This window comes from Ipomoea nil, unplaced genomic scaffold (genome assembly GCF_001879475.1).
Source record: "Ipomoea nil cultivar Tokyo-kokei standard unplaced genomic scaffold, Asagao_1.1 scaffold1026, whole genome shotgun sequence".
In the NCBI taxonomy this organism is placed as follows: domain Eukaryota; kingdom Viridiplantae; phylum Streptophyta; class Magnoliopsida; order Solanales; family Convolvulaceae; genus Ipomoea; species Ipomoea nil.
In genome coordinates, this window is record NW_017617454.1 from 929,962 (window position 1) to 943,563 (window position 13,602).

A 13,602-nucleotide genomic window follows, 5' to 3' on the forward strand; every position below is an offset into this window, starting at 1 on the left:
GGGTGCAATTTTTTTGGGTTATTCCGGGTCAATTCAGATACACTCAAAACTTTATTTTTATTGATTTTGAGTTTTTTAATATTTTATATATTATTGGTGTATTTATATTTTTTTATATACTACCAAACTAGAAATAATACAAAATAATAATAATTAGCTAAGAGACTATTGGAAATTAATATATTATCAATTATGAAATACATTTAAAACTAACTATATAATTTATATGGCACATTTATTGCATGCGACAGTTGGGCGGGATATTTAAGGTTGCTCCCTACCCAAAGTTAATGATCTAATCCACATTTGGTTAAGGATCGATGAGCCCTCCCTAGTTTTTATATAACAACTATTATATAGTGTGATGACACATTTGTTAACCTTCTAAATGGGTGGTCACAGAACCGAACCTATAAAGAATAATTGATAATTTAAAATATCTGATAACTATTTGAGTTTACATGAAGTTTACGCCACTCCTATGTAAGATTTTAAGATATATAAGAAGTGTTCTCAAAGTTTAACGAAATTTGCTTTTTCCTCTTATCAATTTGGATTATTCGTACCGTGTATATTTTAACATATGACATTTTTAATATTGAAATAGGATGGAGTTCGTACATTTTGAAGTATGTTTTTAAAGTCAGAAAATTATAATTTCAACCGACAGTCCGACACAATTGTTGATTTGTTGGTAGCTAAATATAGTTCTATTTTATTCAGCATCGATATCATACTGGTTAAGTGGTTAGTCATTTTTTTTTTTTAATTTTTTTACTTTAAATGACTCTCTGTTCACAACCTTGATTTTTAAGGATTTATTTATTATGTTGTTGCTTGTGGGTAGGGGTGACCGCGGTTTTCATTAGGGATGGCAATGTGCCCCGTTTTCGATGGGGATCCCCGATCCCCGCCCCGACAAAGACGGGGATGGGAAAAATTTTCGGGGAACGGGGACGGGGACGGAGAATATGTGTGATTCCCCGCTGGGGACGGGGACGGGGATACCCCTCCCCGTCCCGTCCCCGAATATATTTTAAGTAAATACTGGTAGTATAGTATCCTATTTACATATGTAATCAACTATATATATTTTTAATATAATGTCGTCAAGTGCCTCTAATGCACTGTACTACATAATATACACAGGCAGTACACAATATATATATATATATATATATATATATATATATATATATATATATAGCATTTTAATTTTTAAAACTAGGACATAGTTTTTAAATGTTTTATTCTTTAAAATTATAATTATATAATATTTTGACTAGGAGTTGACGGGGAATGGGGAATCCCCGTCCCCGCCTAATTCCCAGCGGGGACGGGGATGGAGAATATTTTCAATTCCCCGTAGGGGACGGGGACGGGGACGGGGTTGGGGACGGGGTCGCGGGGACGAGGTCGGGGAGTATACTCCCCGTCCCGTTGCCATCCCTAGTTTTCATTCTACAAATAGATAGTCAAATCGGAATCGACGATTCCAATTGGAACCGCTGCTTCTAACCGAATTTATTAAAAAAAAAAAAAATTATGAGACCAAAGGCCAAAGAGGCAAAGACCAAAGTTTAGTCTTTGCCTCTTTGGCCTTTGCGCCAGACGTGAGACGTCTCACGTCCCACTGTCCAATGCCCAATGAGGTAGTGAGACAGTATGCTGCAGGCCTGCGACCTGCAACTATCAATTAATTTTTTTTTTTTTTCCGGTTTGAAACCGTAATGGTCCGATTCTAAATCGAAACTGACGGTTTTGGTTTCTTTATTATACAAATTTTACCAATAATCGTACAGACAGTTCAGTTTCGATTCTAATTGTATAGTGCACGGTTCTGATTCGAACCTAGCTACTTGTGGGTAGGGATGGCTATGGGTTATCACGGTTCAATTTTAGTTCTAAACAAATAACTCATAGTTCGAGATTTGTTGGAATTGAAATCTTGTAGTCATAAGGAAGATTTGATTTCAATTTCGCGAATTAACAATTCAAGTTTGAACCACCATTTTTAATTTTTAATTTTGAAAAAAAAAATCCTTTTTTTTTTTCAAATGGAGAATGATATACTATTATTCATTATAATATATATATATATATATATATATATATATATATATATATATATAATTTTTGCTCCATCAAAGTAACTATAATACAGGTATCAAATTTGGTCATTAACTATTAAAATTTGTAAATTATTAGGTGCATGCATGATTATGTAATGTGTTTCACGTTTGGTCCTCGACTATTAATATTTTCCGGTCACCAGTTACTTGGCCAAAAATTTGACTCAAAATTTTAACGGCATGATCAAATGTGATACAAATTATAAAGTTATGCAACTAATTTGAATATATTAATAGTCAAGGACCAAATGTAATACAAATTACATAGTCATACATTTAATTTAAAAAGTTTAATAGTCAATAAACAAATTTGATACATATACTAGCTGTAGTCGATGATCAAAAATAATATTTTTTATTCATTAATATCGTACGATTAATAAATATACCATATATGTAAATAAACTATACCAAAATATAATAAGGCATATAATTGATGTCTTAGCTTGTAAATATTGATTATCATAATAAGAAAGACGGAGGCATATATAAAATGGACCGCATAATTTGATTCATAGATATACTTATAAACCTTTGTACAATATCACAGAATTCACACTTCAATCTTTAATTTATTGCAAACAAAAAAGATGAACAAAACGGATTATTTCAAGTAGCCATCCAAAGCTTCTCATCGGATTATTCAGTCCGGCCGGTTGTCCGCCGCCATGCATGCACTCAATTCAACGCTCAACCGATGCTGCAATTCAAGAAGAACACAAATTAACAAACGTGAAATGAATTAATCACACAGAAATCTAACGTAATTACTAACCTTTGACAGTCGATGTCGGGGCGGATGGGGATGGTGATGGAAACGCCACATTTGCCGGGAAGACCGGCGGCGACCTCGGCCTTGATTCCGAAGGTAGCGGCGGCGGTCTTGAGACATTCACAGGCGTCCTGCCTGTCCTGCTGCGACGGGGTTATCCTGATCAGGGTGTTAACGGCGTCGCAGCACTGTTGTGGGGGAGCATCGCCGCCGTTTTGGAGATAGGCGAGGCAAGGGGCCACTGTGAAGTCCACCAGGCCGCAGTCGACGGCTTCGCCAGGTCGCAGCGCCGCGAGCACCGCCGCAATAGTGAGGATCGCCGCCGAAACTATTGCTCGATTCATTGTTGCTTTTAGACCAGAATTATTGATGGTGGGATGAATGGAGAGTAGAATGGAGTGGGGTTTTTATAGTAAGCGGAAGATGCATAGAGACAAAAATGAAGAAACAAGAATGGCGTGATAGCATGATAAAATGATAAGCGGTGCTCTGAATTTGCTGTTCTCCGGGCCTTTCTGTCCGGATTATTGGCGTTTGCTTTAACCGATGACATTCTTAGTATTGAAGTATTAGGTTCATCTTTTAGAAATGATCTATTATCTATTAATCTTGTTGGTTTAAGTCAATTAACTATACACAATTTAAATATATTTATCTCCTTGTGATTTATGATCATTTTTTAAATATGATCGAGTTTAGCCCGCGCTACTAATATTAAAAAACAAATTATATTTTTAAATTTTAATTTTACTTATTAGTTAACCTGGTCAATGATACTACATATTATGTACATACATTTAACAATTTATTTGTCTGCGATGTGTCTTCAATTTATTTATAAGTACAAAAATTGTTAGTTATATATACAAAATGTATTAACTGCAGACACATAATTTTTGGACAAAAATTCATAATGCAATATGAACCTTGGTCCTGATATAACAATTGAAAATTGTCGACAAATTATGATGTGGAATCGTGTCCACCTTTCCACCTTGCAAGGTGGACACGGTTCTAAATCTATTCATAATTATAAATATATAGTTCAAAAATTATGAACATATAATTCTATAATTGCACATAGTGTTGTGAACATAATTATGAACATATAGTTTTGTAATTATGAATATAGAGATTCAATAATTGTGAATATGAAGTTCAAAAATTATGAATATATAGCTTTATAATTATAAATATATAGTTCAGTAATTATGATAGAGTTTTGTAATTGAAAATATAGAGTTTAATAATTATGAATATATAGCTTTATAATTATGAATATATGGTTCAGTAATTATGAACATAGAACCGTGTCCACCTTGCCTAACGATTGGCACCTGGCTGTCACCCTTGTTTAGAAATTTTTAGTGGACTGGATTAAACCCAAGGCCCAATCTTGATCCGTGAAATAATGGATATGAAGCCCAAATCGGTGTCGCCAAGCAGGCCTATATTTAAGATACAGTTTAATTTCGCTGTTGACAGGAATAATACGACGTCGCTTTATCATTTGTTTTCGTCCGATATTTAGAGGCTCCGGGAAGAACTCAACAATCACAATGCCGGCCATGGCGGATGAAACGGAAACGAAAATCTCTGACGATGGAGAAGAAGGAATTGTAGAAAAAGACGCAAAAGTATTAAATTTTCTCGATTCATTGGATAGCTATCTGATTCTCATGGACACTTTATCTTCAACACTTCGCCAGGTACAGATTCCTTCACTTAATTTTGATTTTTACATTTTATTTTTTGTTTCTTCTATCCAGAAATAGATTCGCTTAGTTTGGATTTGTATCTACAATGATCTACCTGTATGTGTGCAATGATTGTCATTTGATGCGAATTTCTAGTTTAAATTTGTTGATTATGTGAAATTAAGTGACTAAAGTATGAGAATGAAGTATTATTTGTTGCTAATTGAGTGAAATGATAGCTCTTAACATGGATATTGCGTTTCTGATTTCGTCTTTGGCTCTATTGTATCCGTTGCAGGGATGTCTGGAGTTGGCTAGTGCTCGACTTTCTATGGGTGCGTCACGCATCAACAGCTCATTGCTTGACCTCAAACCACATTCTGCCTCAACTACATTGGAAATTGATCATTTGGAAGGTTGAACTGTTATTCCATCCTTAAATTATGCACTTAGAAGTTAGAAGTGACAAACTCATATTGTCCAGATTGACTATTAAAGATGGTATTTCTTATGTAGCAGGATCCAGGATGGAGCAGGTGCATTTCAGATTATGCAAGTGGGTTTCTTCTGCTAGTCCAGAAAGCTCACCCAAGGAAGGTAAATATGATGAGGACAAGCTGTTGCATAGAAAATCTCACAGTCCAGAGTCCACGCACCATGGTGATGATTCTGGTAATTACTGTGTATTTTGTTTTCCATCTTATTCACTGATTTACTAGAATTGGTGTGCCAAGTCTTTAAAGTGAGAATTCTAAGAATCTATTAGTGATGATCTTTTAAGTTTATTTGATTTTTGACATCTGAAATATAACTTGTATTCTACTCCAGAAGCTCAGGGGAAGAAGCAAGAAAGTAATGGATCTCCGCGAGACCAAGTAAATTAACCTCTTTTCTGTCCAGTATTGCTCTTCTTTAACTTGTGTCCAACACTATTTAAGGTGTGTAACCTACAGTTAGGCATCAGCTCTCTATTCAAACATAAATTTAAGCCAGGCACTGTTCACATTTTCTAAATTCAGCTTCAATAGTATTGGTTGAGGCAATATGAATTTATTTTTCCAATTTTTGAAATCATTAGATGTTGGTGATGAGTTTCCCAATTTTAAAAATTGGTAAGTTAAATTGGTTATAATTGAATCAACACTTCACTTTTACTATGTTCTTCTAGGCTCAGAGAGAGCGGCTCAAATCACTATCTATGTTTGGAATGCTGGTTTCTCCAAAGCTTCGTGCTGCCCAACTTTCATATGAGACAGGTGAATAACTTAACCCTTTTTTTAAAGTTCACGCATGTTTTCAAGGATCAAAGTTGTAACGACATTCATTTCTTTCATTCTTCAAGTTTTTATCTGTGAAGGATAGTCCCAACACATAGCAATGCTGTCCCTTAAGAAAATCCTGAATATGTGCAGACATTTCTGGATTAAAATTTATTGCACATCCCTCACTTCCCCTCGTGTTAATCATGTTCTGACATTTTCTGTGGCTTAATCTGTTCATAGCTCTGGATACTATCATAGAAATAGCAAACATGCGAACATCACTGCTGCATGCGTACAATCAAGTGGTGGAAGATATGAAAGTCACTCCAAATGACTAGAGGTTTCTCTTTTTTATCCTGGTTGATCAATTTTTCATATTTAACCATTGTTTTTTCTTAATACTGAATCAGATTACAAAGTATGAAGGTGCGCATTGCCTTCGCCTCTGCCCTACTAACATATTAAGACAGATAGACCCTTCTCCCCCTTTCTTCCCAAAAATTTGAAAATAAAGAACATGAGCATCAATGAATGTGTATGAAAAAGGAACACTTCTGATCTTTATAATTTATTTACTCAATCTTGTAGCCTTCGCATGATTACTAACTTGTTTCTTCTATATACAGCTTATGTACCCGGGATGACTTTTCATTGGAAGGAATCGAGTTGTTTATTTTCTAATCTAAATTTAGAGCATTTGAAGCTCCTCACACCTCATCTGCTTGGTTCTCCTCCAAAATCTATCTCGCAAACCATTTTGACTTGCTTGGTGGATGTATGCTCGATTTTTGTAAAAGATTGTAGCTTAGCTAGAAATCACAGTTAAGCTTATCATATAGTTAATGATGGTAGGCTGTAGCATTGCCTGCCTTTCTTTATGACAGTCAAATGCAGAAAGTCAGTCTGTAAATTTTTATACATGCATTCATCTTTGATGTTATGTACTTTTCTATCGTAATAAACTGTCCCTTAATGCAATTTTGACTACACTTCCAAAATTTTGAATTGTGATGGTTACTTCAGTATTAAGATATCAAAGTAATATTCAATGTTATAGTTGACTTCTGAATCTCATTATTTCAATTGAAACTTAATTATGTGCTAAAGAGAAGACTGTTAACATGGGAAGAGCAAAAATGAGGGGTCTACATGAATCCTTCTATTTACAAAACGAATCCTGCTCAGCTTGTTATGGCACCAAACCAATTGCTCTGTTGTTAGCCTAGACATGTTAAGAACCCTAGAAACTAATTTCATGTCTACTTGTGAGAAGAAATGAAGAACATGATCTGAATCATCATCGTCGTCATCTCTGCACCTTCTGAATCTCCTCAACACGCAGTTTTCGCTCCTCAATGTGTCCCTGAGCTTCCTCTCCTTCTGCAATCCAAGCCGGAAAAAGAAGAATAAGCTACTCGCGAAATAGCTAATGAAAATAGATGCAGAAAATATCAGTGTTGCAAAAATCGGGCCTAGGCGCCGATTAATCGGCACCTAGGCGGTCGGCCACCTAGGCGCCCGCCTAGGCGCTCTAGGCGTCCGCCTAGGCAGTCTAGGCGCTTAGCGATTTTTTCAACCTTGGCAGAAATAGACCATTTTCGCTACCTTTTGCAGACTTCTTCTGACCTCCATTAACAGCTCAAGATCATCTGCATTTTCAATCTCGGGGTGCACTCCTTTCACCGGCACGGTGGAGTCGTTATCAGCTTTAACAAACCGCCAAAAGATTCTTATACATTCCTCCAGGATCTCCACGAGAATATCGCTTGTAATGGCAAAGTCACCCTTCTCAAATTTCATCGCCTTCTTCCTGTCCTTCAGGTTATCCTCTGCACAGAAGCCTAATATCAATATCGTTCGTTACAGAAACTACTCATGCAAAAAAGCTACAACCTTACCTCTTATAACAGGAACTTGGAGAAGATTACGGAAGTCATATCTGCTCTTGATATAGTATCGCACTCTTGGCCCTTGGAAAGACTCGTCTTCTATGAATCTTTGCAGGAGCACCTGAAACTGCTGAAACTCTCCAGCAACTTCGTTATATCGATGGATCCCTCGCGGGTCAGAATCCCACAGGTCTAAGGCCTTCCCGTATTGCCAATGTAGGAATTCCCAAGAAAGGCACATCTGTCCAACGTATACCACTTCCAGTTCACACTGTATTTCCTTGACAAACTTTGCCACTGGATCAATCTCACCGCTTTTATGTTTGAATGGCCAAAATTTGAGAGCTGGACCCGAAGATTTCTGGGTTGAGAGCAATTGAAATGGATCTTTTAGAGGATCTTTCTGCAGAAAACCTGTAAGTAATTGACATTAAAGTGAGTTGATTAAAGGAAAGGGGCATTATGGCATTTTAGGATTTTAGGATGAGATGAATTATTACCTATTGCATAGAGCTTTTGGTATGTCAAGATATCGAGTTTACGCATCCTTTCTCGGTAGCTCTTGTTGAACTTCATTAGCTCACCTATGCAGTCTTCGCGTTGGAACCGTTCATCGATTTTCCAAGGCTTTAAGTCATCCATTTTGGGAGACTCAGACTCTTCAAAGATTGTGGGTAGCCCTTTGGCCTTGACCTTTCTGAGCTCCATCTTTATCTGTTCGAGCAAATCTTGATGTTCCCACAAAGATTCCATCTTGTTTGCATCCCCATAATCGAAATCTGACTCGTTTTCCGACACAAGATTCCCAGATTCTGATAAATTGTTGGTGAAGAACTCATCATCTAGTTCCCAATCTTCACGAAAATCGTTCTCTGATAGAAACTCGGGTTCCAAAGTTTCGAGGATATCGTTGCCATCTTGCTTGAATTCTTCAAGGACCTCTCCCGTCACAGAATCATCATCTAATCCCCAATCCTCGAAGCTCCCTGCACCTTCATGAAAATCGTTCTCTGATAAAAACTCAGATTCTATAGTTTCAAGGCTATAACTATCATTACCATCTTGCTTGAATTCTTCAAGATGTTCATCCATTACAACACTATTATCTTGATCAGAAGTACCAAATTCTTGATTTTCGTCGGTATCCATATTGTTCAAGTCATTGAGCTTGAATTCTTCTCCCCCGAAATCCTCATCAGACAAGAAACCTTCACTGTGTGAATCAACTAAGCGACGACCCATGAGAGATTGCATATGCTCAAAAGTAAGCGACGAAGAATCAGAATCAGTAACCGATGAATCTTTCTCAGATTGAAACGAAGCCTTGTCAGTAAAATCAAGATCACATTGAGAATCACTCTCTGCTTTACCAAACTCTCTCTTCTCTTCTCCCAATTTTGCAACCTCGGTTTCCTCTTTTCTGCACACATCACTGTCAGACTTCTCATTTTCTTCATTAGAAACATCTTCTGCTTCATAATCAGATTGTTTCAAATCCTTAATTTCTCCGAAGTTTGTCACCTCAGTTTCCTCTTTGCTGCATACATGAATGTCAGAATTCTCATTTTCTTCATTAGAAACATCTTCTCCTTCGTAATCAGATTGCTTCAAATCCTTAATTTCTCCGAAGTTTGTCACCTCAGTTTCCACTTTGCTGCATACATGAATGTCAGAATTCTCATTTTCTTCATTAGAAACATCTTCTCCTTCATAATCAGATTGCTTCAAATCCTTAATTTCTCCGAAGTTTGTCACATCAGTTTCCTCTTTGCTGCATACATGAATGTCAGAAATCTCATTTTCTTTCTCAGAAACATCCTCTCCTTTAGAATGAGATTGCTTCATATCCTTAATTTCTCCGAAGTTTATTACCCCAGTTTCCTCTTTGCTGCACACATGAATGTCAGAATCCCCATTCTCTTCATTAGAAACACCTTCTCCTTCGCAATCAGATTGCTTCAAATCCTTGTTCAATGCAACTTCTAAGCACACATCCTTAGAAGAAAGATCGAGTTGTTTAACGTTTGCTTCAGAATCATCAATTCCAATTCCTCTCTTTCCATTAATGAATTCCTCGTATGTCGGGAATCTAAAAGTGAAACCGCCACTGTTCTTCTCAGACTCGACCTCTGAATCCTCAGACCGAACGGCAGAATTCAGTTCCTCAGACATGTTCATCGTCTCTGTTTCACCGCAAGTAAACTCCCCAGAAGTTTCAGAAAAATCCAAACTTTTCTCCAAAGAATCAACACGGCCCTTTCCCAGCCTGCAAAATCGAAAACAGCAAAAACCTAAACAAAAACAAATACGGAGTACTAAATTTCAAGACAGCAACAAGAAGCTAATTTTCTGAGATTACCTGGAAAGGAATGCAGAGAAGAAGCCTAACAGAGCTTGCAAATACCAGTAAACAGCGACCTTCAACCGAGAAACATATCCCATGTTTCACAGAAATAAAGATGACAGTAAGAGAAGAACCAAAACCCGTCTGAAACCTCGGCAAAACGCAACAGCAGAGGGAGAAGAGTTCATGGGGGAAAACCCAAAAGGCAACAAAATAGACTAATCACCTAAAACCCAGAAAACATCCGCGTCAAAACCGACCAGAAATGAATTGCAGAGAAGCTGATGGCCAGAAAGAAGCTGAAACAGTGAAATCCCGACCCAATTGGAAAGGTTTCAGTGGTGGGGGCTGTTCAAGAATCGAGGGGAAATGGGTAATCCGTACGCACTTAGTACTGGCATGGCCGGCGCCGGCGCCGCCGTAGAATCAAGAACCGGTGGACGTGATGGGAACGGAGAAGGTTTGGGTGGTGGTAGGAAAATCAAAACGTCTCCCGCTCTCCTCTCCGCCTTTATTATATTCGGTTTTCTGCGTTGATTTGATTTGATTTGATTTTTGTTCGGTAAAACTGTAACGCCGCACCGCTGATTGGCTCGTGAGAAGTCGGATGGGATCATCAATTTTCCAGATAAAAAAGTTACGATTTTTTATTTGGTAAATCCTTAAATGCACACCTCTTTTCACGCGTCTTTGAAAGATACTTCTCCCAAAAGCTTGAGTTTCCAATCTCAAGGGTCCCCATACTTCAACTCGATTTAATTTTATAGGAAATTGTAAATTACGGTATTAATATGCACAAAGAAGCCGCCAAAGTTCGAACCTTGGTCTCTTCTTTCAAATATTGTCCACTAAATCATTGAACTAAGTCTATGCGGGTATCTTTGAAAGATACTTGTATCATGTGTTTGGTACAAATAGAATATAATTGAGTATTACGTATTAGTTTAACTCACTATCAGTATGCAATATTTGAGAGAAAAAGATTGAGATTTGAAATTTGATAGTGGTAGTATAAGTCTCTGGCACACGGACATTTGATCATATCTGTTGCGGGACGGGCGTGATGGACCATCAAGGTTGAAAATTTAACTTTTTGGTAAAAAATATTATAATAATTGAGTTGTTCGACTTATCTAAGCGGGATAGCCAGAAGTCTAATCCCCCGTGATCTTTCTAGTTCGATTTACCTCTCTTATGTAATCTTGTGTGGTTTGCATGTTATTACACACATGATGAGTAGAGTTCAAAATTTTTTTTGTTGCCCAAAGGTATTCCTCCCGCCGTCCCTATTGTCAGCACACTAAATAGTAGTGTAGGGGACTGGCCAAATAGTTTGCTCCATTCACATAGGTGAAAATTGAATCCCCAACCTCATGCTTAAGGGCCGGGGTACTGAACCACCATGCCAACCATGTTGGTTTATGAGTTTATCAATTGCAAACCTTTGTATAGAGATTGTGAATTTTTCTTGTCACCCAAATAAAAAAAACAATAATAATATATGAGTTGCTCGCATGGGCAACTCAGTTGATTTGAGAAGAATGACTAGGAATCGAGTCTCACTAGCTACAGAGTAGGAGCAATCTCTCAAAGTAAGGAAGACTCTTATGCGCAATAAATAAAGATATAGCCTTTGTGTTCCGTTTAAGGTTGGGATTTAACCTTTTGGAAAAATAATAATATATGAGTTTATTATTCTTCGGATGACAACGGAAATGCAATAAGTAAAAAGTAATTAAGATGGTAATAAATGATGCTAGTAATTGGATTCCTACAGTCAAAACTGAAATGCAATAAAGTAAAAACAATTAAGATAGTAATGAAATCTGGTTTCCACTACACATCTACTCACCATCGTGCCATATCATGTGCTTCTCATTTAATTGTTGTAACTTGTAACCATCCACAATTATGTCAACTTCATTTACTAACACAACTTTTAAAAAAAAAATGAAATTAACCCGATAGAGAGTTGAAAATAAGCAAACTCATATAACTTATAGATATGAGAATTATATTTTACAAATTTGGACACCATTTTGGTGGACATTTTATTATTGATACATGACTATAAAAATGATCGTCCTTTGTTTTTATACTTTTAATTACTCTGAGAAAAATTTATCGTCTTGACCAAAATTTGCCGATTAAATTTTTTTTTTTTTTTTTTAATTTTTAACAATCAACTTTAATCAAGTGTTTCAAACTCTAATATGCCTACAGTCGTATAATGATAATTGTAATTATTTGTGTGAGGAAAGTGAAAAATGTAAACAGATTTATGCAATATTCTGTAATAATCATGTCCCAAACGGCTAACTTCAAATCTTTTTTATAAAGTAGTTCAAATTATTATTATTATTATTATTATTATTTTAAAAGTCAGTTTGCTTTTTTTTTTTTTTTAGATAACTCTTAGGGGCCGTTTGGTTCACGGAATGTCAGATTACCTTAGGGAATGTTAGATTGCTGGGAATGTTAGATTACTGGGAATGTTAGATTCCTGTGTTTGGTTAAAATTGGGGTATGTAATATAATCATGTTTAGTTTAGGGTTATCTTTTATACACACTATAATATCCTTAACATATTTTCATATATTTTAATAAATTTAAAAATTAAAATAAATAAATAAGATAACGGTATCATATATAATTACATGATTTTAAAATATTAACTCTAAAATTTTGAACTTGAGAAACAAAATTATTTTATATGCTAACATAACATAATAAAAATTAAAAAATATATAATTACAAATATATATATATATATATATATATATATATATATAATAAACTAACATAACCAAGGTTATCTTACATTACCTAAGATTTTGAAGGGAATCACATTCCCTTCAAAATCCTATGTGGAAGAAATGTGACATTCCTTGGGAATGTTACATTCCCTAAGATAATATGAACCAAACACTGTTATGTGAACTTTGGAATGTTACATTCCCTTGGTTATGTTATATAACCTGAACCAAACGCCCCCTTAATCATTATCAAAGAACGTGTCATGTGTACATTATTAACTTGTATAATAGTTTGCATAATACACAAAAATGTAACATGTATTATAAAAATTTTATACAACAAGTTTAATTGATAAAATATTAACAAATATCAAACTAATAATATTATGATATATATGGAGTAAAAATCATATTTTTTTACTCGATTATAGTAGGCTTTTTTCTCATGACACATGTTAACTTTGTGTGCAGCTTTTGTAATGTAATGAAAAGGCGCGCTTCTTTTTACAACCAAAGCTTCATATTCCCACTACACCTTTCTCCATACCACACTTATTTTTATATACCATAAAACATTAAAAATTATAAACATGAAAACAAACATTTTATTTTTATTTCATATGGTGAAAATAATTATATTGTATTTAATTCTGAACTTCCTCACTTTTATTATGACGTGACAAATAAAAATATATTATTTTTATCATATGTAAAAGATCACGGCAAGAGATTTTTCATCTGCAAAAACC

At 35.6% G+C, this 13,602-nt stretch overlaps 3 protein-coding genes across 7 annotated transcripts; 1 reads left to right on the top strand and 2 right to left on the bottom strand.

Moving 5' to 3' along the window:
- Positions 1-2,617: 2,617 nt before the first annotated feature.
- Positions 2,618-3,267, bottom strand: LOC109180285 (non-specific lipid-transfer protein A-like). Its single transcript, XM_019329777.1, has 2 exons — positions 2,908-3,267; positions 2,618-2,832 (listed from the first exon to the last, which is right to left on the bottom strand). Exons 1-2 carry the CDS (start codon positions 3,246-3,248, stop codon positions 2,823-2,825), a joined length of 351 nt encoding a protein of 116 aa, XP_019185322.1. The 5' UTR covers positions 3,249-3,267; the 3' UTR covers positions 2,618-2,822.
- A 1,139-nt stretch (positions 3,268-4,406) lies between these two features.
- Positions 4,407-6,852, top strand: LOC109180599. 3 transcript variants are annotated; one of them, XM_019330270.1, is made up of 7 exons: positions 4,407-4,613; positions 4,900-5,017; positions 5,121-5,273; positions 5,433-5,476; positions 5,770-5,857; positions 6,104-6,203; positions 6,490-6,852. In XM_019330270.1, the coding sequence occupies exons 1-6, from the start codon at positions 4,464-4,466 to the stop codon at positions 6,199-6,201; spliced, it is 651 nt and encodes a 216-aa protein (XP_019185815.1). In that variant the 5' UTR covers positions 4,407-4,463; the 3' UTR covers positions 6,202-6,203; positions 6,490-6,852. The 3 variants fall into 3 exon arrangements, with proteins under 3 accessions (XP_019185815.1, XP_019185814.1, XP_019185813.1); XM_019330269.1 differs by having other exon boundaries at positions 4,408-4,613; positions 5,430-5,476; positions 6,486-6,852; XM_019330268.1 differs by having other exon boundaries at positions 4,409-4,613; positions 5,430-5,476.
- A 108-nt stretch (positions 6,853-6,960) lies between these two features.
- On the bottom strand, positions 6,961-10,701 carry LOC109180598 (protein PFC0760c-like). 3 transcript variants are annotated; one of them, XM_019330265.1, is made up of 6 exons: positions 10,112-10,698; positions 8,715-10,018; positions 8,253-8,663; positions 7,762-8,166; positions 7,469-7,692; positions 6,961-7,243 (listed from the first exon to the last, which is right to left on the bottom strand). In XM_019330265.1, exons 1-6 carry the CDS (start codon positions 10,192-10,194, stop codon positions 6,980-6,982), a joined length of 2,691 nt encoding a protein of 896 aa, XP_019185810.1. In that variant the 5' UTR covers positions 10,195-10,698; the 3' UTR covers positions 6,961-6,979. The 3 variants fall into 3 exon arrangements, with proteins under 3 accessions (XP_019185810.1, XP_019185809.1, XP_019185811.1); XM_019330264.1 differs by having other exon boundaries at positions 8,253-10,018; XM_019330266.1 differs by lacking the exon at positions 6,961-7,243 and adding an exon at positions 7,249-7,311 and having other exon boundaries at positions 7,452-7,692; positions 8,253-10,018; positions 10,112-10,701.
- Between the last annotated feature and the right edge of the window lie 2,901 nt (positions 10,702-13,602).